The sequence below is a fragment of the Trachemys scripta genome, chromosome 16 (genome assembly GCF_013100865.1).
Source record: "Trachemys scripta elegans isolate TJP31775 chromosome 16, CAS_Tse_1.0, whole genome shotgun sequence".
Lineage (NCBI taxonomy): Eukaryota > Metazoa > Chordata > Testudines > Emydidae > Trachemys > Trachemys scripta.
In genome coordinates, this window is record NC_048313.1 from 18679574 (window position 1) to 18700126 (window position 20553).

A 20553-nucleotide genomic window follows, 5' to 3' on the forward strand; every position below is an offset into this window, starting at 1 on the left:
CTTGATAGACAGTCTAAGCTCCAGCTTCACAAACCAAAACAACATCATTGTATCAGCTGCGCTGAGTATGGAGAAATGCCCAGGCAGAAGTGCAGGGAAAGCCACTTGCTTCTTCTTCATCTGGCTTTTATGATAAAGAGGCGAAACAAAGACAAACCTGCATGGATGTAACCAAGGTTTGTTTGAGTTACCTGTGAGGGAAAACTTATATTGTCTCCTAGTGTGTAAGTAGCACTGTCTCAATCAGATACCCTGAGTTTCACTTATTCCCACATTTGCTGTGCAACACAGCTGATTGGACTACATAGCCATCTAAGTCAAGGGTGGCCAACCTGAGCCTGAGAAGGAGCCAGAATTTACCAATGTACATTTCCAAAGAGCCACAGTAATACGTCAGCAGCCCCCCATCAGCTCCCCCTGCTCTCAGCGCCTCCCACCCACCGGCAGCCCCGCTGATCAACGCCTCCTCCTCCCTCCCCACACTTCCCGATCAGCTGTTTCGTGGCGTGCAGGAGGCTCTGGGGGGGAGCAGGGAAGAGCAAGGGCAGGCTCAGGGGAGGGGGTGGGAAGGGGAGGAGTGGGGGCAGGGCCTGTGGCAGAGCCAGGGGTTGAGCAGTGAGCCCCCCCACCCCCGGCACATTGGAAAGTTGGCACCTGTAGCGCCAGCCCCAGAGTCGGTGCCTATACAAGGAGCCGCATATTAACCTCTGAAGAGCCGTATGTGGCTCCGGAGCCACAGGTTGGCCACCCCTGATCTAAGTAGTTACATAGCCCTGACCACCAAATCAACCGAGCATCGCACAAGCATGAATGGGTTTAATCCTCACAACCCTCCTGGAAAGTAACGAAACATTATCCTCATTGGCAAAAAAAAAAAAAAAAAATGCAGATTCCGCGACACTGAAACATTTCACCTCTTTGTGCCAAATTCACCAAATTGTTTTAGCTGGGGTGGAAAGAAGCAGAAAAAATAAAAACATTTCAACCTTTTCCAAACAAGACATTTTGATCTTGTGATTTGAAATGACTTTTGGCTTGGGAAATTTCCTTCTACTGTGATTTTTAAAAATTAAAAAGATTTTAAAATGCTCAAAATCAAAAGGAAACATTTCCTGCCAGGTAAAACAAAAGGTTACGTTCAACCCCCAAGCCAGTGGGTTTTTTTTGTTTTGTTTTGGTTTTTTTTGCTACTAACCAAACATTTCAGAAAAAGTTTGTTCTGGGTCAACACAAAAAAAATGTTCCCCAATTTTTTGGCATTGCCAGCACACCAAAAATTCCATGTCTCACAGCTCTAATCTCAAACATTTAGGACCAGCCTCAGCTGGCTTTAACCGGCTTCTCATTTTTCTGCCTATCACTAGACACACAACTTATCTTTGCATGGCCAAAGCAGTAGAAATGGGCCTTAACATAACTGCGAATCCAGCATCATCTCATTTGTGAGGACGTGCATTTCCTTACACAGCGAAGTGTCACTGACATGCATTCGCAAGTGCAAAAACAGAGGGAACTTCTGAAGATCATTCCATGGCTTGGCATCATTCAAAATGCTTTGGATTCAATTATTTGTTACTCATTAACTGGAAGATATTCAAAGGCCTTTTGCCGAACGGAGAATTTTCATTGCCAACCAGAGTTCCACTGTTAATTTCAGACAATCCCAGTGCACTTACTGCCACCCATTTTAGATATATTACCCATGGTGCTCTACAACCTACCTGCTCTTGCTTCCATGAACCCAGAGCCAAAACTGCCACTGATTTAACAGGAAGCAGGGTCAGGCTCCCCTACCCTGGAAGACTTACAGTTTGCTTAGGCAGACACAACGCAAACAACCAAGAAAGCTGAAGCAGCCAGTGCTGGCGAGGAGATCAGTGCCGGTAGGGTTATTAAATTTAATCCACTGAACAGCTCATCTACTTTATCATGGTCCCTATCTCGGTCAAATTCACCGAAGCAACTTCTGGCTGCTTTGAGACCTTCCATCCTGAATTCTGCAGCTACTACAGTTTCAGAGAGGAACAGGCCATGTCCTTTTCATGGCCTGTCTCTTGAAAATAAGACAGGAGAACCCACTGAGGATTATCTTGCATCCCCAAGAGACTTAATGGAAGCTGTTCGGGGCAGGGACCAATCAGTTTGCTCCGTGTTTGTAAGGCACTTACTGCAACAACCACCAACAACAATACTAATAATAGAGGTGAATTATTCCCTGGCTACACACTCTTCTAAAAGTGCCCCAATACACCTCTGGAGTTCTCAACATAGGTAGCAACATACCACTTGCAGTTTTGTTGCTATGTACTGCACTTTTAAATGTACAGGTGGAGGCAGCTGCCATTTTGGGTCCAGTTCAAGTGAAGTAAGTTACTTCTTTTTTCACTAGATCATAAGTTCGGTGATAACGAGAATAGTGTTGATGTAATATACTTAGATGGTACCGCACAACATTTTGATGAAGACACTTGAACAATACAGAATTAACACGGCACATGTTAAATGGATTAAAAACTGGCTAGCGGTAGGTCTCAAAATGTAGCTGGCAATGGGGAATCATCATGAAATGTGTGCGTTTCTAGTAGGATCATACAGGGTTTGGTTTTGGGCCCTACACTACAGAACATTTTTATCAATGAGAGACACAAGGTGGGTGAGGCAATATCTTTTATTGTTCCAAGTTCTGTTGGCGAAAGAGGCACGCTTTCGAGCTACATAGAGGTCTTCTTCAGGTCTCTGTACCTTAAAAGCTTGTCTCTTTCACCAACAGAAGTTAGTCCAATAAAAGATATTACCTTGCCCACCTTGTCTCTTATATCCCGGGACCAACATAAGGGTGACCAGATAGCAAGTGTGAAAAATCATGACAGAGGGTGGGGAGGGTAATAGGAGCATATATAAGAAAAAGCCCCAAATATCGGGACTGTCCCTATAAAATCAGGACATCTGGTCACCCTAAACATGAGCAACAATACTGCAAATGATTTTTATTAATGACATGGAAGAAAACATAAAATCATTATTGATCCGGTTTGCAGATGGCACAAAGATTGGGGAGTTGTAAATGTTGAAGAGGACAACTGATACATAGCAACCTGGATCGCTTGGGAAACTGGCCTCAAGCAAACATGTATTTCAATACCGCCAAGTGTAAAATCATGCATCTAGGAACCAAGAATGCAAGTTATATCTATGGGAGAGAGGACTTATCCTGGAAGCAGTGACTATGAAAAAGACTTGGACGTCTCGGTGGATAATCAGCTGAACATGAGTTCCGAGTGCAATGCTGTTGCCAAAAGAGGTAATGTGAGCCTCAGGTATATAAACAAGTGAATCTCAAGTAGGAGTAAAGGTTATTTGACCTCTGTACTTGGCACTAGTGTGACTTCTAAAGGAATACTATGTCCAGTACTGGTGTCTACAATTCAAGAAGAATGTTAAAAAATTGGAGATGGGTCAGAGAAGAGCCACAAGAATGATTAAGGGATTGGGAAGCATGCCTTACAGTGAAAAACCTCAAGGAGTTCAATCTATTTAGTTTATCAAAGAGGAGGTTAAGGGGTGAGTCAATCACAGTCTGTAAGTACCTACATGGGGAACAGAAATTTGACGATAGAGGGTTTTTCGAACTAGAAGACAAAAAATATAAAAAGATCCAATGGCCGGAAGTTGAAGCTAGACAAATTCAGACTAGGAACTAAGGTGCAAATTTTTATCAGTGAGGGTAATTAACCATTGGAACAACTTACCAAAGGTTACGGTGGATCATTCATCTTTGGAAATTTCTAAATCAAAGATGGATGTTTTTCAGAAAGAGATCATAGAATATCAGAGTTGGGAGGGATCTCAGGAGGTCACCTAGTCCAACCCCCTGCTCAAAGCAGGACCATTCTCCAGACAGATTTTTGCCCCAGATCCCTAAATGGCCCCTCAGGGATTGAACTCACAACCCTGGGTTTAGCAGGCCAATGCTCAAACCGCTGAACTGCTCTATTTCAAACAGGAATAAATTCAGGGAAACTCTATGGCCTGTGTTATACAGGAGATCACATTACATGATCACCATGGTCCCTTCTGGCCTTGGACTCTATGACCTAAGACTGTTTTGAAGGAGACGCACACACTGTCCTCTTCCTCCTCCTTTTAAATGGGGTGAAGGGAAGGTTGTTTTGCTTTAATCGACAATTGGTCTTTTAAAGTGAAAGTCCAGACGTGCGGCTGGCTGTTCTGCATTGAAAAATGTCACCAAGGGAGGGTCACATTTTTGCTGCATCCATCATCTTGCATAATGTGATCAAACAGAGCAGAGTAAGTGAGCTGACGAATTGACCGAAATGATGTGTTTGCTTGGAAAACCCAGCTGAGTGGGAGTAGTTCCTGGAGTGAATTATTTCATTGCTATCATAAACTTCCACTAGGAAAGCAGCACCAATTATCCACACATTGAGCCATCTCAGCAGAGAGGCTGAGCATCGGACTGATGGGGCAAATAGAGTCATTGTCTCACCCCACTCCACCCAACCAGCGTGGTTTCTCTGAGTCAGGAAAGCGGCACAGTGGGGATGCTTGTGCTGCTGCCATCTGTTTCGAGAATAGCCAGAGAAAGTATCGTGCAGCACCTTCCCCAGGCCCTGAATTCACTTAATCTTCTCTTGAGCGATAGAGCCATAGGTTCACGGGGGCTCGGGCATTAGCTGAGCTGAATGGCCATAGCTCCGCTGGCTTCAGTTTACATCAGTGGTGGATCTGCCCCATAGATTTTAAGGCCAGAAGGGATCATTATACATTCCGACTGCTCTCAGGTGTGTAATCTCCCAAGGAACAATCCTGGCTCCAAGCATGCTCCTTATGGGAATGGAGCCGACCCTACTGTGCTTGCAGAACAAGTTGGTTGCGTTATTGGAAGCCATCAGGCAGCCTTGCCTGCCCCCAAATGGGAATGTCTTGGGCCAATGGTTTTCCTCTCACTGATAATGCTCCTGCCTCTCCCCTTTCCAGACCTCAAACACCCCTCCATGCTGCTGAGTGGTCATCATGCAAGGGGATGCGGATCACGCCCCTGCTTACCTGCAAACTCCTGGCAGCCCACCCTACGCACAGTATTTTGACATGATTTCAGACATGTCATGAGACCCCCACAGCACGGATTTTATTTTCGTCAGCTAGGCCAAAACTAGATAGATATGAATGAAAACCATCTATCTGGGTATCTCAATCTCTCTCTCGGGATAGGGATTTATCTGCCTATTGTATTTGTACCATGCTCATCACCATGGTCACTGAACATCAAGGTGTCACCATCAGGTGAGATGTTATCCCAATGTCCTGACCACCTGCAGTCTAGGAGCACCTAGAATGCTCACGGGTTTTATCTTTCCCCACAAAAGTATGGAAGTTATTGCCAGTGTCCTGCCACAAATTCCCATGGGAGAGAGGGATAGCTCAGTGGTTTGAGCATTGGCCTGCTAAACCCAGGGTTGTGAGTTCAATCCTTGAAGGGGCCACTTAGGGATTGAGGGCAAAATCAATACTTGGTCCTGCTAGTGAAGGCAAGGGGCTGGACTTGACAACCTTTCAAGATCCCTTCTAGGTACATCTCCCCTAAATTCAGTTCACCGGTTATTTCTATTGAATGCTGGATCCTTCTCTCTCCACCCTGAATTGCTATCAAGTATTGGGGAGCACTGATAAAAGGCCTTTGACCCCTGAGGTCAATGCATTTCTGCGATGGGCAAAGTGATCCTTTAATGTTTGAGCTGGTTGACATATTTCATTCAAAACAATGTTTTCAATAACAACAAAATGGCATTTTCATCCAAATGTTTCTTTCCACAGGAAATGTCCATTTTTGATTAAATCTGGGAGGGAGGTGTGACATTGCACTCAATATGTTTTATGGAAATATGCTAATAAGTGTGAATATAATGTAACTGGAATATGCTTCATGCAAAAGGTGTCTTGTAAGGTATCATTACAAAGCTTATAATCTACTGAGTGTGTTCATCCTATTTGTATGTATGTATGTATGTATCATTCTTGTGTCTAATGCTAGAAATAAGAAGTATAACTCTGAAGTCCTGTTGTAATTATGCAAAGTGTGGGCCATTAATGGTGGTTTAGAATCTTGATGGCTCCCATTGACTAGGACAGTTGGTTGTAAATGGCTCTGTTTACTTGCAAGCCTTCCTGTGTTCGTGTGAGTCAGGCCGGCAAGAATGGAGGCTTGGGGTATCACAGGACATGTGACCATGTCACCTGGTACTGGAATCCATCTTAAACCTGGTGCTTTTCCATTTAGAAGGAGGGGTGGGGACCCAGAGAGACAAAAGATTCCCGCCTTGTGCCAAAGCTACAAAAGGAGGTGGAACAGAACAAAAGGGGCTGCCAGTCATGAGAAATCCCCTCATTACCACCTGAGCTGGAATGAACAAGGACTGTACCAGGGGAAAGGATTGTGCCCAGACTAGGAAGGAGTTTAGTCTGTGAAAGAAGCTTATTGGAACATCCCTGAGGGCGAGATTTACCTGTATTCAGTTTCTTAATGTATTCGGCTTAGACTTGCATGTTTTGTTTTATTTTGCTTGGTAACTTACTTTGTTCTGTCTGTTATTACTTGAAACCACTTAAATCCTACTTTTTATACTTAATAAAATCACCTTTGTTTATGAATTAACCCAGAGTAAGTGATTAATACTTGGGGGAGCAAACAGCTGTGTATATCTCTCTATCAGTGTTATAGAGGGTGAACAATTTATGAGGTTACCCTGTATAAGCTTTATACAGAGTAAAATGGATTTATTTGGGGTTTGGATCCCATTGATAGCTGGGTGTCTGGGTGCTGGAGAAAGGAGTACTTGCTGAGCTGTTTTCAGTTTAGTCTGCGGCTTTGGGGGCCTGGTTCAGACCCTGGGTCTGTGTTGCAGCAGGCGAGCGTATCTGACTCAACAAGTCAGGGTTCTGGAGCCCCAAGCTGACAAAGAAAACAGGCTCAGAGGTAGGTCCTCAAAAAAAAAAACCCACCAAATTGAAATATAACCAAAAATTGTAAAATATTGTTAAATCTGGCAAAAGTTTTCTGTAAAACCAAAAAATGTTGTCCAACCTGGTGAAAGTTTTCAATTTTCCATTGCTGACTTTTTTTTTTTTTTATGTTTTTGGTGTGGGGAAAGTTCTGTGGTTGTTTTTGTTGTGGTTTTTGTTTGTTTTTTTTACGAAAATTCGAAAAGCTTTGTAGAAATTTTTTTTAAATAAAATTATCTTTTTGTTTTAATTTAAAAATTTTGTCCGGGGAAAACCATGAATATTTCCTGCCTACATCTACCAGAGTTGATCAAATGCTTTCAGATCTTTCAATGGGTTTATAATTATTACAAAGTAATAAATAACAATAATAAATTCCTTGGGCAAAAACCAAACTAACCCATTGTATTTCTTACTGTCAAGTTTAATGAGATACAATGCATCACCCAGCAAGAAAAGGAACTGAAAAAAGACAAGCAAAAGTTGCTTCATGACCATTACATAAAAGCACATCTAGAATTAACTGTAGATATACATTTTTTTTTAACAACTATAGGCTGGTGAAGCTTATCAGCTCATTGGAGAAAAATATCAGATGGGGTAGAACTTCTCAGCTGCTGGGAATACTTGTCTCAGGGCTGATCTAACCTAACGTATGCTACTTCAGTTACGTAAGTTACATAACTGATGTCAATGTAACTTAGGTCCACTTACAGCAGTGTCTACAATGCTCTCCTGCTGACTTACCTTCTGCTTCTCAGGGAGGTGGAGTACAGAAGTCGACGGGAGAGCACTCTGCCATCGACTTAACTTGTCTTCACCAGACCTGCTAAATCGACACCGCTGTATCGATCACAGCAGCGCCAATTTAGCCACAAGTATGGACAAGCCCTTACTCAAAAAGGGGCTAAATCCTTAGTTAATGTAAATCACTGACTTAAGTGAAGCTGTACCAATTTATACCAGGATCCAGCCCAAATTTTTAACATAGTAAATCCATTTCATTTTTTTATGGGTTAAAGTCATTTTCTTGACATATGCACACGTGTTTAATTTTCTGAATATTACTGCATAGGAATGTTTTCCTTCCAGGTTGCTGATGGAATATCACTCTTTTGGGCTCAAATCTGTTTCTGGTATGATCCTTCTGAAATCTATGGAGTTAAGCTAGGCATGTATGTTTTGTCTGATTGGCCAAGATTTTCAAAAGTGATGAGAGATTTTGTGTGCTGTATTTTTTGATGCTTCATTGGAGTCACCTTAAAGGGGCCTGATTTCCAGAGGGTGGGTCCTCCCTTCTTTCTCAGAATCAGCCCCTTTGTGGTATTTCAAGCTGGTCATTCAGAATTGGAGGTACCCCATATCGATAGCCACTTTTGAAAATCTTGGCCATTATCCACCATAGTTTATTTCATGGTGTGGTTTTAAGTAGATTATGGTACCTGGCTTAAACCTAGAGGGAAAGTAGGTGTCACTACCATGACAACTGGTTGGGTGACAATTGTCACCATGACCGTTGGTCTCTTTGAGGCAATACATAGCAGGTTATTGAGCTGTAAGGGACACCGTTCATTTCTCTTTTGGACATCAGGGTTGGGTGGAGGGGCTGAGCTGCAGCCATTAGATGATAAGAGAAGGCACCATCTTCTAAACTCTCCTGCTTGTCGATTTCACCAACGTGGAGGTGACGGTTGTTTTCGCAATGGTACTGGACCCGCCTCCAGATCCGTACCCTCCCTTGCCTGCACTGTATCCTCCACCAGAGACGGATCCTCCACCTAAGGCATATCCACCTCTTCCACTTCCAGAACTGAAACCAATTCTACCACCACTGCCTCCTCCTCCTCCTCCAAGGTAAATCCCACCTCCAAGTCCACCTCCAGAGGTTAAGCTGCCACCTGCCATGGCTGCAGAGGAAAAAAAAGGCAGTTGGTTATTCCAGAAGCAAGCCCAGGAGTCCTAGCGCACAACCCACAACCTGACACCACCTCTAACAAAACAAGAAGAACGTGCAAGCTACTTACAGATGCTCACAGCACTTTGGCACTCTCCAGACATCCTGCAAGGGAAAGAAAGTGGCATGTGTTACACATCCAACAGAGCCGTTATACTGCTAGGAACCCTGCAATCAGTGATATTTCATCTGCTGAAGGCCAGGGTCAGTTTCTAGTCGGGAACTGAAATTTCCATTCTGCAGGATAGTCCAACATTTTGGGGGTAAAAAATTATTCCGGTTCAGAATGAAAAAGCTGAAATTTTGAAATTTGCCATGAAAGAAACATTTCAAACTTATTCGTAACAGTGTCATTTTGACTTTTGTATTGTAGTAAAATATTAACTATAATATATGTATTATGTACACATGCTACTAAATGTAATATAATGTTAAAATTAATATTCTCCTATCCTCTAAAAAAGTCAAAATGAAATTAGTCCGAATGATGCTATCAAAAGGGAACATTCCAACTTTTTCCTGTTGAAAAATTCTCAAAACCAAACACACTTCCACAAAACATTTCAATTCCTACAAAACTGCATTTTCAATGCAAGTTACATCACTTAACTCTCATAACTTAGACTGACTTACAGCATATGGGTAGACAAGGCCAAAGGCACACAGTCTTGCTTAAGGTCACCCAGCAGATCAGTGGCAGACTAGAACCCATGTCACCTGAGTGCCTACCCAGAGCCCTATCCACTAGACCAGACCACCTCTTATTCTTAAACCAGCAGCATGTCCTAAATGCTAATACACCAATATTATTTGGGCAATATTAGTTGCCAGATAGTTTGGGGCATTGTTTTAAAAGGATGAGTATGACATGCACCAAGTTTCCCCATTGACTTCAAAAGATCTGGTCCTCATTAAATTGCCCTAACCTGCATTCTTCTCCTTCCAGCAGCTTCCTGTAGGTGGCGATCTCGATATCCAGCGCCAGCTTGACGTTCATCAGCTCCTGGTACTCCCGCAGCTGACGCGCCAAGTCTGCCTTGGCCTTCTGCAGGGCACCCTCTAGCTCAGCCAGTTTGCCCTTGGCGTCTTTGAGGACCAGCTCGCCTTGCTGCTCGGCATCGGCAATGGAGGTCTGCAGCCTTTCACACTGCAAGGCAAAACAGACATCTGACGGATTCTGCTGAGGGTAGCACAGAAACCCAGGCCTGATCCTCCTTTGCCCTGTAGTGTATGTCATTGACAATGGTGCAAAGTGAGCGTAAACCACTGCCATTTTGATATGATAGTGGATTACATTCCATGTACACTGGTATAAATGACTGAACGAGGGAGAATCAGGCTGCCGGAGTTTTACATTACCCCAGATTTTGCAACAATAGTGAGATCACCAGAATGGTTTTCATTTGCCACCATGGTCCAAATCCCAAAACCGGCCACAAATGAAACACTTCAGAAACACATGGCACAATCTGATAAAAGCACCAGTCTCAGTATTGCCCAGGTGTTCAGAAATCATGGCACCAAAAAATCATGAGATCAAAATTCATGAGATCATACTAAATAAGTTGGGGCTTCTTTTTATCAACCTTCTGGTTTTGGAAGCTGTAGTGTTCAAGCTTCATCTCTGCAATCATGAGGCCCTTTCTTAAATGAAAGCTGAAAAATCTCATGTCATCACCTGATTCCAGGAGCTGGGGCTTTTAAAAAGAAAAAAACACCAAGTAGCATGCAATGTATGATTAAAAATCACAAGAATTGACAACATTGTAGTCACCACTCAAGAAAGGCAACTAGACTAGACAAAACTAGAAGAACAAAGGGTATTGCGGTAGAAATTATGTTAAATACTCATCAGCACTTAGCTGTTGTTGAGTCTATAGGGAGACAGATAGACCTCAATGCTTTCCTTTAGCCAGAGAGCTTCCTGACATGAACAGAGCTGGCTGGAAAATGGAAATGTGCCTTTTTATTTAAAAAAAAATCCCAAATTGGGGCAAAAAGCCAAATATGTGAAATTTTTCATGAGAACGGATTTGCAGAAAAATTCCATTTTAGGAGAAGGCTCTAGTCAAATTTGTTTTCTCCAGGCAGGAAGTGAAATTAACAAGAGCTTTCCCAGCAGGGACCTTGGGAGCTGCCATTTTGATGTTCTCAAAAGAAAATTGAAATTTTGTGAAAAGGGCGTTTTTGAATAGAAAAATCATTGCAATGGAAAGTTCCTCATGAGCTCTACATCTACCCGATTTGAATTGCCTGCAGTGAAACCCTAAAGGAAATCATCCCAGGTTCACACTCACGTGCATGAAAAAAAGCCATACCTGCTTCTTCACATTTTCTATTTCAGCCCGTAGCCTCTGGATCATCCGGTTAAGCTCGGAGATCTCGCTCTTGCTGTCTCGTAGACTGTCTCCGTGTTTCCCAGCTGTCACCTGCAGCTCTTCGAACTGGTGTTCGGAAACAACATAACCGGGTGGTGTCAGACAAAGGCTAGTGCGTATACTCTTTGTAGCAAACCATCACCACCTAGTGAGTTATCTTCCAAAGAGGACACTGTTCAGAAGAATCCAGTAGTGTATTCCAAGTGGGGAGACGGCCACCCTCTTGGTCGACATACCAGGGATTAATCCGGGGACCCCCAAAGCTAAAAAATATGAGCTGCTACGTGAGCTAAAGCTGCAGAAGTTGGGGGGCGAGGGAGCTGGCAATTCATTTGTGAGTTGCATTTGTAGCAGAGGTTCGTAACTCATGGGACCGGCAGTTTTTCCATGCCCTCTCCTTTTGCCACTCACTTGGGGGAATTGCTACCACTGAGGAAGCCTGCGTTTTGGAAATGCACATGGGATTCTCACACCTGTGGCCGCCAGCAATAGTGGGGCGTTACTTCACGTTCCTGAGCGAAGGGGCACTTTGGGTTCTAACCATCTAACCATCTGCAGCACCAACTGGGGTGGCTTGTGTCTTATGTGCACGGCTTAGCCAAGTTGTGAGCAAGTGTTATAGAGCAGAGACACAGTGTTTAGATGAGTAAAGGACGGAGAGCAAATAATCTTATGGAGCCCCATCCCTACAAACACACCACCCCCATCATAGCTTAGACCTCCTCAATCATCTTGGTCTGCAGCACCAAGGAGGTGACAGCCTCTTTGCCTTGGCCAAAGCTGCATGTGAAAAGACAGAGCATCCTACCTGTGGATGGCAGTCGCTACTCAGCTGTACAGGATAGCATTGGGCTTATATTTGCCCAGTGGCACAAGGCATTTTGCATCTAAACTCCCTGCATCCACTGAAGCCAATGGCAAAGCTCCCATGCGAGGCATGATCAGGACCCTAGATGCTGGAGGACTCACCTTGCACTGGTAGCAAGACTCTGCCTCCGCTCGGCTCCTCTGAGCAATCTCCTCGTACTGGGCTTTGACCTCCCGGATGATGCTGTCCAGGTCTAGGTTTCGGTTGTTGTCCATAGACAGGACCACGGAGGTGTCAGAAGCTGTCTGCTGCATCTGAGACAGTTCCTGAAAGTCCCATAAACGTGGGCTTTAGCCCCACCATGTTTTTCATTGTATATGTTCCTCTCTTTCTCAGCCCTTCTCCATTTCAGATCCTCCCTGACTAGAGAAGTTGGTCTGAATTTTCTGAAGCGCCTAGTGATTTGGAGTGCCCAGCATGAGACGCCTTCAAGAGGCCTGATTTCAGAAGCACTTCCTGAAAATCAGCCCCCTTTAAATATATCACAAGTTAGGTCCTCCCAAGCCAGTAGAATTTATCCAAGAGAGGTTTAAGAGATGACTTGATCTCCGTCTCCAAGTATCTTCACAGGGAAGAGATTTCTGATAGTAGACAGTTCTTTAATGTAACAGCAAAAGGCACAACGGGATCTAGTGGTTGGAAGGTGAAACTAGACACATTCAGACTAGAGATAGGGTGCGCATTTTTAATTGCAGTGAGGATGATTTAACCAACTGGAACAACTTGCCTAGGGATGGAGTCTCAATCATATGAAGTCTTTCAATCAAGACTGGACATCTTTCTCTATGAGATGCTCTTGCTTACAAAGAAGTTATGGGGTTGATGCAGAAATTTCTTGGCCGTATTATACAGGAGGCCAGACTAGATGATCACAATGGTCCCTTCTGGCCTTAAACACTAAGAATCTATTTAGACCCTGGTGCTGCTTCAGGTTAAATTGGAGAGAGGCTGCTAAGACACAAACCCGATCCTACACAGTCGACATGGATGTATTTTAAAGAGGAATATTCATCCTCAGAAAGCCAAAAATCCCAACCCCCAGCTATCTAATGGCACCATCCAGCTGTTTAGAATTAGCTCTCCAGGGGGTGTATTCCACAGCTGACCAAGAGAATGGCAACCCTTCTTACCGCCTCATACAGACATCTCAGGAAGTTGATCTCATCAGTCAGGGAGTCTAGTTTCACTTGCAGCTCCACCTTGCTCATATAGGCAACATCCAGGTCCTAAAGGAAAGATCGGTAATAGAGTGAATCTTTCTATCTCCTGAGGCTAATAAAATCAGGCTTCTAATTAGAGCTGAACAGAAACCAGATTTTCCATTTTGCAGGAAAATCCATGATTAAGATATTTTTTCCTGTTCTGAAATGAAACAACACCAGAAAATTTTGGAATTTCCTGCACGGCTCAGTTTGGGCGAGGGAATAATAATTTGGGGACAATTGAACTGTTTTTTGTTGGTGTTTTTTCAATAAAAGTGAACCATTTTCTTCCGATTTTGATCTTTTTTTAAACTTTTAAAAAAAAATTTAAAATGAAAAAAAGTGAAATGCTCCTTTCCACAAATATCAAACTGGGACATTTGGGCATCAAAACACTTCCTTTCATTTTTTTTTGCTCAAATGAAAATTTCCTCAACCTTGACACATTTTTCTAAACTTTTCAGTTTTGACGAAAACTGCACTTTGGGGCAAAAAAAAGTTGGGACAAAAAAAAACTTCTAATCATTTTTATTAGTGATGCTTCCAAAAAATGGTCTCTAATGTTAGTCTGCCTACAGTTAACCTGAAGCTGGAACAAGCTGAATTGTGTATTGAGGAAGGGTATTTCTATGCATACGCATACAATATTGTCTCGTTCTTTTCTTGTGCTCTCTGTCTCTCTGCCTCTACCCTTTTGTCTTACTATACTTTGATTATAAGCTCTTTGAGGCAGGGACCATTTTTTTGTCCTGGGTTTGTACAGCACCTTGCACAATGAGGTTCTGGGCCAGGACTAGAGCTCCTAGGTTCTATTGCAATATAAATAAAAAATAATAATGGAGTAAAACACCTATAGAATTAAGGCTAATCATGTACAAAAAAGAGACATGCATCTCTGTAAGTTGTGTATTTGTCTACACAGTTTGTGTACTTGGCCTTCAGCAGTAGAAACACTGGTACCTAACAACCTTTTTCCTGATCTATTTTGCTATTATATCAGCCTGACCGGAACTCTTTTCTGAGACTCAGACCTGAAGAAAAGTTTTGTGTTGTTTCTCTTACCAACAGAAGTTGGTCCAAACTCAAGATAGGCCAAGACCTTAGAATCATAGAATATCAGGGTTGGAAGGGACCTCAGGAGGTCATCTAGTCCAACCCCCTGCTCAAAGCAGGACAATTCCCAACTAAATCATCCAGGCCATGGCTTTGTCAAGCCTGACCTTAAAAAACTCTAAGGAAGGAGATTCCACCACCTCCCTAGGTAACCCATTCCAGTGCTTCACCACAAGATCTTAAGGTTGGGGAGCTCCGTTAAGATGAAACTAACTTTAAAGAGTGGAATTTTACTGAGCATCAACTCTTAGCGTATTCGGACGACTATTTTAAGAGCTATCTTAGCAGTGTACTAGCCACAGTGGAACAAAGAACTTTGAAACTAGCCTCAGATAAGAAGTGCGTACCAAAAAAAGGAAATGGATAAGAACCAGAAGATACACAATATGGGTAACAAGGGTATAGTGGCTCCTAACGCATAGGAGAAGTAAGACCCTCTGCAGACTGGATACAGGCCATCTGCAAACTCCGGGGAGGTCTTCAGCAGTAATTGTTTGCCTCTCTGTGTATGTGCTGTTTTTACTAACTGTTACTTCAATAAATCCAATCAAAGCTGACTTACTGGGGGGTTGTTATTGAACTAATCCCGACTCGAGAAAACCGCTCTCCCTAAACATATAATCACAGTTTAAAATTGTAGCAGTCATTGCTTATCAATTCATTGGTTGGTGATGATCAGCAAATTATGAATGATCAACTCTTCCTTTGTTCTTTTGGGGGGCAATTTTAAACAAAGAGTTCCTAATAATCCCAACCATTTTCTGTTCATCGCTTAAAGCTTCCGGTGCATTCTACCCGGCTGGTTGGCTCACCCTTTTCAGGACCACAAAGTCATTCTCCACAACTGTCCTTTTGTTTATTTCCTCTTCATACCTGTTGAGTGTGAAGAGAGAAAACAGGGTCCGGTTGCTTATTTTTATTCTTGCTTAAGTCATTGGCAACAAGACAAAGAGGCTAATAGAAATGGGTCGGACCCCTTTGGCAAAAATCTACCACCATGTTTGAGGATTTATGGACAAACAGCAACATTTTGCCTTCCCAAACGAACCACTGATTGCTGCCATCTTTCTAAAACTCCCAACCCAACAGAGAGTCCAATGATGCAAATACTTACTACCAAGAGCAGCATGTGACCTCCATGAGGAGCTTCATTCACTTCGGTGGGGCCACTCATGGTAGCAAACTTCGCACCCGATAGCAAGTGTTGGCAAAATTAGACACACAAAGTGGTACTTCCATACTACGCCTGATAACCCAACTTATTATGATATAACTGCACTCAAGTATTGAATCGTGATCTCTTGGGGACTTAGCAGTGCAAACACCTATCAGGTCATCTGGGCCACCCCTAAAATGGCTTAGCAAATTGTACACTTTCTAGTGTTTTGTGCAGATTTGTTTTAAAGGACTGTCTACATTCAAGGGGGATGTAACAATATCATAGAAATATAGGGCTAGAAGGGACCTCTCCAGTGGTCATCTAGACTAGTCCATCTCCCCATGCTGAGGTAGGATTAAGTATATCTAAACCATCTCTGACAGATGTTTGTCTAACCTGTACTTAAAAAACTCCAATATGGCGGGATCGTAGAGGTGAAAACTCTTCTCACTGTCCATGTGCTTGCGTGAGGGATGCGTGTGAGCTGAGAGAACAGGTTCAGTGACGGATCAAAGGATTTTGTTGACTTCTGTGAGCCCATGAGTTTATACCCTAGGAATGTTTGTGGATTTCTCATAGCTCTGGAATAAGAATCGTGGAACCCATCCAGTCAAACTGATCGTTCTCTGCTGTTCTCTCTCTACCAAATTCACAGCCATGAAAAATACATCACGGACTGTGAAATCTGGTCTACCCCTGTGTGCTTTTACCGTATACTATAAAGATTTCACAGGGGAGACCAGCATTTCTCAAATTGGGGGTCCTGACTCAAAAGGGAATTGCGGGGGGGGGGTCACAAGGTTATTTTTAGGGGGTCTTGCCACCCTTACTTTAGCGCTGCCTTCAGAGCTGGGTGGCTGGAGAGTGGCGGTCGTTAGCCGGGCACCCAGATCTGAAGGTGGCGCCCCGCCAGCAGCAGCGCAGAAGTAAGGGTAGCAATACCGTACCGTGCCACACTTACTTCTGCGCTGCCTTCAGAGCTGGGTGGCCGGAGAGTGGCAGCTGCTGACTGAGGGCCCAGCTCTGCAGGCAGAAGCACAGAAGTATGGGTGACAATACCATACCAGGCCAAACCCCAGAACCCAATAATCTGAACTTTGGCAAATTTCCAATTGGCTTCCCAGCTTTCTGACTGGAGTCTGACTGCAATGATTATACTTGGTTATTATTTCCTTACTTGTGCTTGAAATCCTCCACCAGATCTTGGAAGTTCTTCCGCTCGGTATCCAGCTGTCTCCTCTCATTTAACAGGCCATCTAGCTGCTTTCTCAAGCCATTGCTATAAGCCTCAAAGAGTTGGTCAAGGCTCTTTTTAATGGGGCCTTGGCCCTGTTCCTGCAAGAGTTTCCATTTTGTCTCCAGAACTTTATTCTGCTGTTCTAGAAATCGGACCTGAAAGCCAAAAGAGAGTGGTTGGGAAAAAAAAAAAAAAAAAAAGATTAGTTAAAATTTTCATCCTTCTTTTTTGTTTGTTTTCTTATTGTTGTTGACCAGGTCTAGTGAGTTTAACCTTTTGCCCTATACACCTATCCTGAGAGCAATGACTCAGTAACCCTGCTCCAGAATCCTCTTGAATAAACAGGAAAAAATGCTCCTCGAACAGCAGAATCAAATATTTGTGCAGGGATTTTTTTCCAGACAAAATTCTCAGTCATAGGCAAAAGAAACTTGAGCTTTCTCATCACAGAGACACCAATGGATTAGAAGAATCCACGCCAATAGGGCTAACTACGTAAATGGATGGTGTTGACCAGATGGGAGATGACATTTAGCAAGGAATACATCGTACAATTTGTTGCCTTGGTAACCAGTGCGAATGGTCCAGTAGGTAGAGCAGAAACCCATGGTTCAATTCCCTAGTCTACCAATAACCTTCTCTGTGACCTTGAGTAAGTCACTTCCCCTCCCACTCTTTGTCTCGTCTATTTACAATGTAAGGTCTTTGGGGGAAGGGGCTCTCTTTTGCCAAGTGTTTGTACAGTCACAGGCAGTTGGGGAGGGGCTGATCTTGCGTGGGGTCTCTAGGGGCAGTAGAATGTCCCTTCCCCCACTCATCTCACCTTGTCGATGAAGGAGGCAAATTTGTTGTTCAGGGTCTTCATCTGCTCCCTTTCCTCTTTCCGCACTTTCTGGATCTCTGGGTCGATCTTCAAGTTGAGAGGAGTCAGGAGGTTCTGGTTGATGGTCACTTCTTGAATGCCACCAGGTGGGCAAACAGGAAATCCAGGGCCATCCCATCCACCACCGAATCCTCCTCCAGCCCCACCACCAAAGCAACCACCGAGCCCACCACTGAACTGTCCCCCAGACCCAGCACCACCGCCAAACCCTCCACCCGCTTGGCCGCCAGACCCAAACCCTCCACAAGTGCCACCAAATCCACCAATGGAAATCCTTTTATTTCCTCCCAAGTTATGCAGGCTCCTACTGCCAAAGCCTCTGGGACTACAGGCTGAGCCTGCACATCCTCCACGTGACACCGTGCTGAAGCTGACTTTGTTCCCACCACCAAAACAGGCAGAGCTGGAGCTGAAACCCCTAATGCTGCTTCCCAGGCTTTGGCCAGAAAACTGGCGAGACATAGCGGCAGCTTCTCTGCAGCAGAAGAGAAGAGAGAAGGAGACCTTGATGGGGCAGCTACCAGAGGAAAGTCCCAGGGCAAAAGTCGTTGAGTCCCTCTAAAGACAGTGCAAATCTCTTCCTTTTTATCTGTTCAGGGAGTTGGCTAGGTAACAGGGAAGTGGAGAAAGGTGTCATTTTGTGTGTTCTTTGGGCTTAGATGAGCCATCACCTCTTCCCTTTGCCAAAAAAACTGACTTTCCCTGAAACACACCCCAAAGAGCTAAAAAACCTGCAGCACTACTGTTGTCTTTGGGAACTCTTGTTTGCCTCAAATTACTTGCGTTTTCCTTGTACCAACCCAGAATAGATTATCCAGAGTCTTTCTTTGATGGCACGGCATTCTAAATTCCTTGACATATTTTGCCCTAGGGCAAGACCCTTCCTATATTCAGATCACTGACTTTTTAAAGCCTGTTGGCAAGTGTTGGTTTAGCGAATTTAGAAGAAATACCCTGCCTTTCACAATTCAGAAAACAAAACAAAACAAAAAAACACGACACACCCCAGGATTGCCCCATAAATCAACTTTCTGCTTGGAAAAAATGTTGATTTGCATTCTCCAAAATCAGTTTCTTAATCCAGGGGGAAGAGAGGGAAGCTGTCTGAACTATAACAATGAAAAGAGGTTGTGGGTTTACTTAGTTAAAACATTAAAACATTAATCTCCATGTTCATTTCTCGGTCCTATTTAAGAGGACTGATGCATGCTAGCTGGAGAACATACATAGGTTTGCAGAGATGTGAGGCGTTTCATTACCAACCGTTCTAATCAAATGTTTAGTGTCTGCAATCTAGCTTCCCCATTTCAGCCTCAGCATGCAAGCTAGAAAAGACAAGGTCATTCACTATATGGCAAGCAGAGAACAAGAGAGACCCAGGTGACCCCACTGCCCAAGACCCCTGCAATGGCAGGGAATTGATTAGGTGAGATATGCTTTGATGAGCCTAGCAATCAATCCACGCCCCATGCTGCAGAGGAAGGTCAAAACTCCCCAACATCCCAGGTCAGGTTGGCCTGGGGGAAAATGCCTTTCCAACCCCAATTGTGTGCATCAATATGCCCCTGAGCATGTGAGCCAAACCCACCAGCCAGGCAGCTAGGAAGAGGATTCTCTGGCCCACCTCGGAGCATTGATCCATCCCATCCAGTGCCCCATCTCCAACATGGACCCATTAGTGGGTTGCGCAGGGAACTGGCCCTCGGATATTTTTTTCAGGACATTACATTCAGTTAATGATGATGTGTGTGCTCATGGCGAGGGGTATTCTGCTTTTAGTACGAGTCACTCACTGGGCCAAACTACATCATAATAGTTCTAGTGATCTCCACCCACTGAGATATCTGGGGAACCTACCAAGCTGGAGTCTTGCAGGTTAGAAATGCCATTCCTTCTGGGCTGGTGAGGAGAGGAAAGATCCCAGCGTTGCCCTGTACATCACAGCCCATCAATAGGTTGTTGGTCTGTCTCATGGGGTTTCAACAGGACAGGTGGCCTTTTGACGTGAAATCAGGAACATTTGGGTGAACTGATCCCAGGCCATTTGACTTCGGCAAGAAAGCTGTTGTGGGCAAACGAGCATACCAGCGTTGCGATGGTCACATCAGCTAGTGTTACATGCCTTTGTTGTATTTCACTAAACACACTGGAACCTGAACGTAAGACTACTTTGTGACACACCTCGTGTCTTAAGATCCCACCCAAAATATCCCATACACGTCTGGAGTGAGATGAATGCGGACCCTCCTTTTCTTAGAAGCCCAGCGTGATCTAATGACTGGGGCACACTCTACCACAGATCCACTGCACGACCTTAAGTAAAACATGCCACTTTTTCCCCTCCTGTGTTTTGCCTATTTTGATCTTCAGAGCAGGGACCGTCTCTAACTCTGTATTTGCAAAGCACCTAGCACAATGGAGCCCTGATCTTAGAGCTTGTCTGCACATCAAGTTACTGCACAGCAAGCCTGGGTGTGAATCTACAGGGCGCCATGTAGTAACTCATGTAAACAAGCCCTTGGGTGCAGGCCGACGGTAATACAAATGTAAATAACAGCACCTAGTACTTTGCTTCAATAGATCTCAACATTCTTTACAGGCCAGTATGATTATCCCCATTTTACACACGGGAAAACTAAGCCAAAACAGGTCATATGATTTGCTCTAGGTCACCCAGAAGGCCAATGACCTGACTAAGACTAGAAGCCAGGTCTGTTGAGTCTCCGTCCAATACACAAC

The 20553-nt window shown here is 43.9% G+C and overlaps 1 protein-coding gene across 1 annotated transcript; it reads right to left on the bottom strand.

Moving 5' to 3' along the window:
* Window positions 1-7443: 7443 nt before the first annotated feature.
* Window positions 7444-18722, bottom strand: LOC117889066 (keratin, type II cytoskeletal 5-like). The gene is made up of 9 exons (XM_034792886.1): window positions 17755-18722; window positions 16872-17086; window positions 15348-15408; window positions 13351-13446; window positions 12322-12486; window positions 11293-11418; window positions 9901-10121; window positions 9045-9079; window positions 7444-8927 (listed from the first exon to the last, which is right to left on the bottom strand). The coding sequence occupies exons 1-9, from the start codon at window positions 18274-18276 to the stop codon at window positions 8668-8670; spliced, it is 1701 nt and encodes a 566-aa protein (XP_034648777.1). The 5' UTR covers window positions 18277-18722; the 3' UTR covers window positions 7444-8667.
* Between the last annotated feature and the right edge of the window lie 1831 nt (window positions 18723-20553).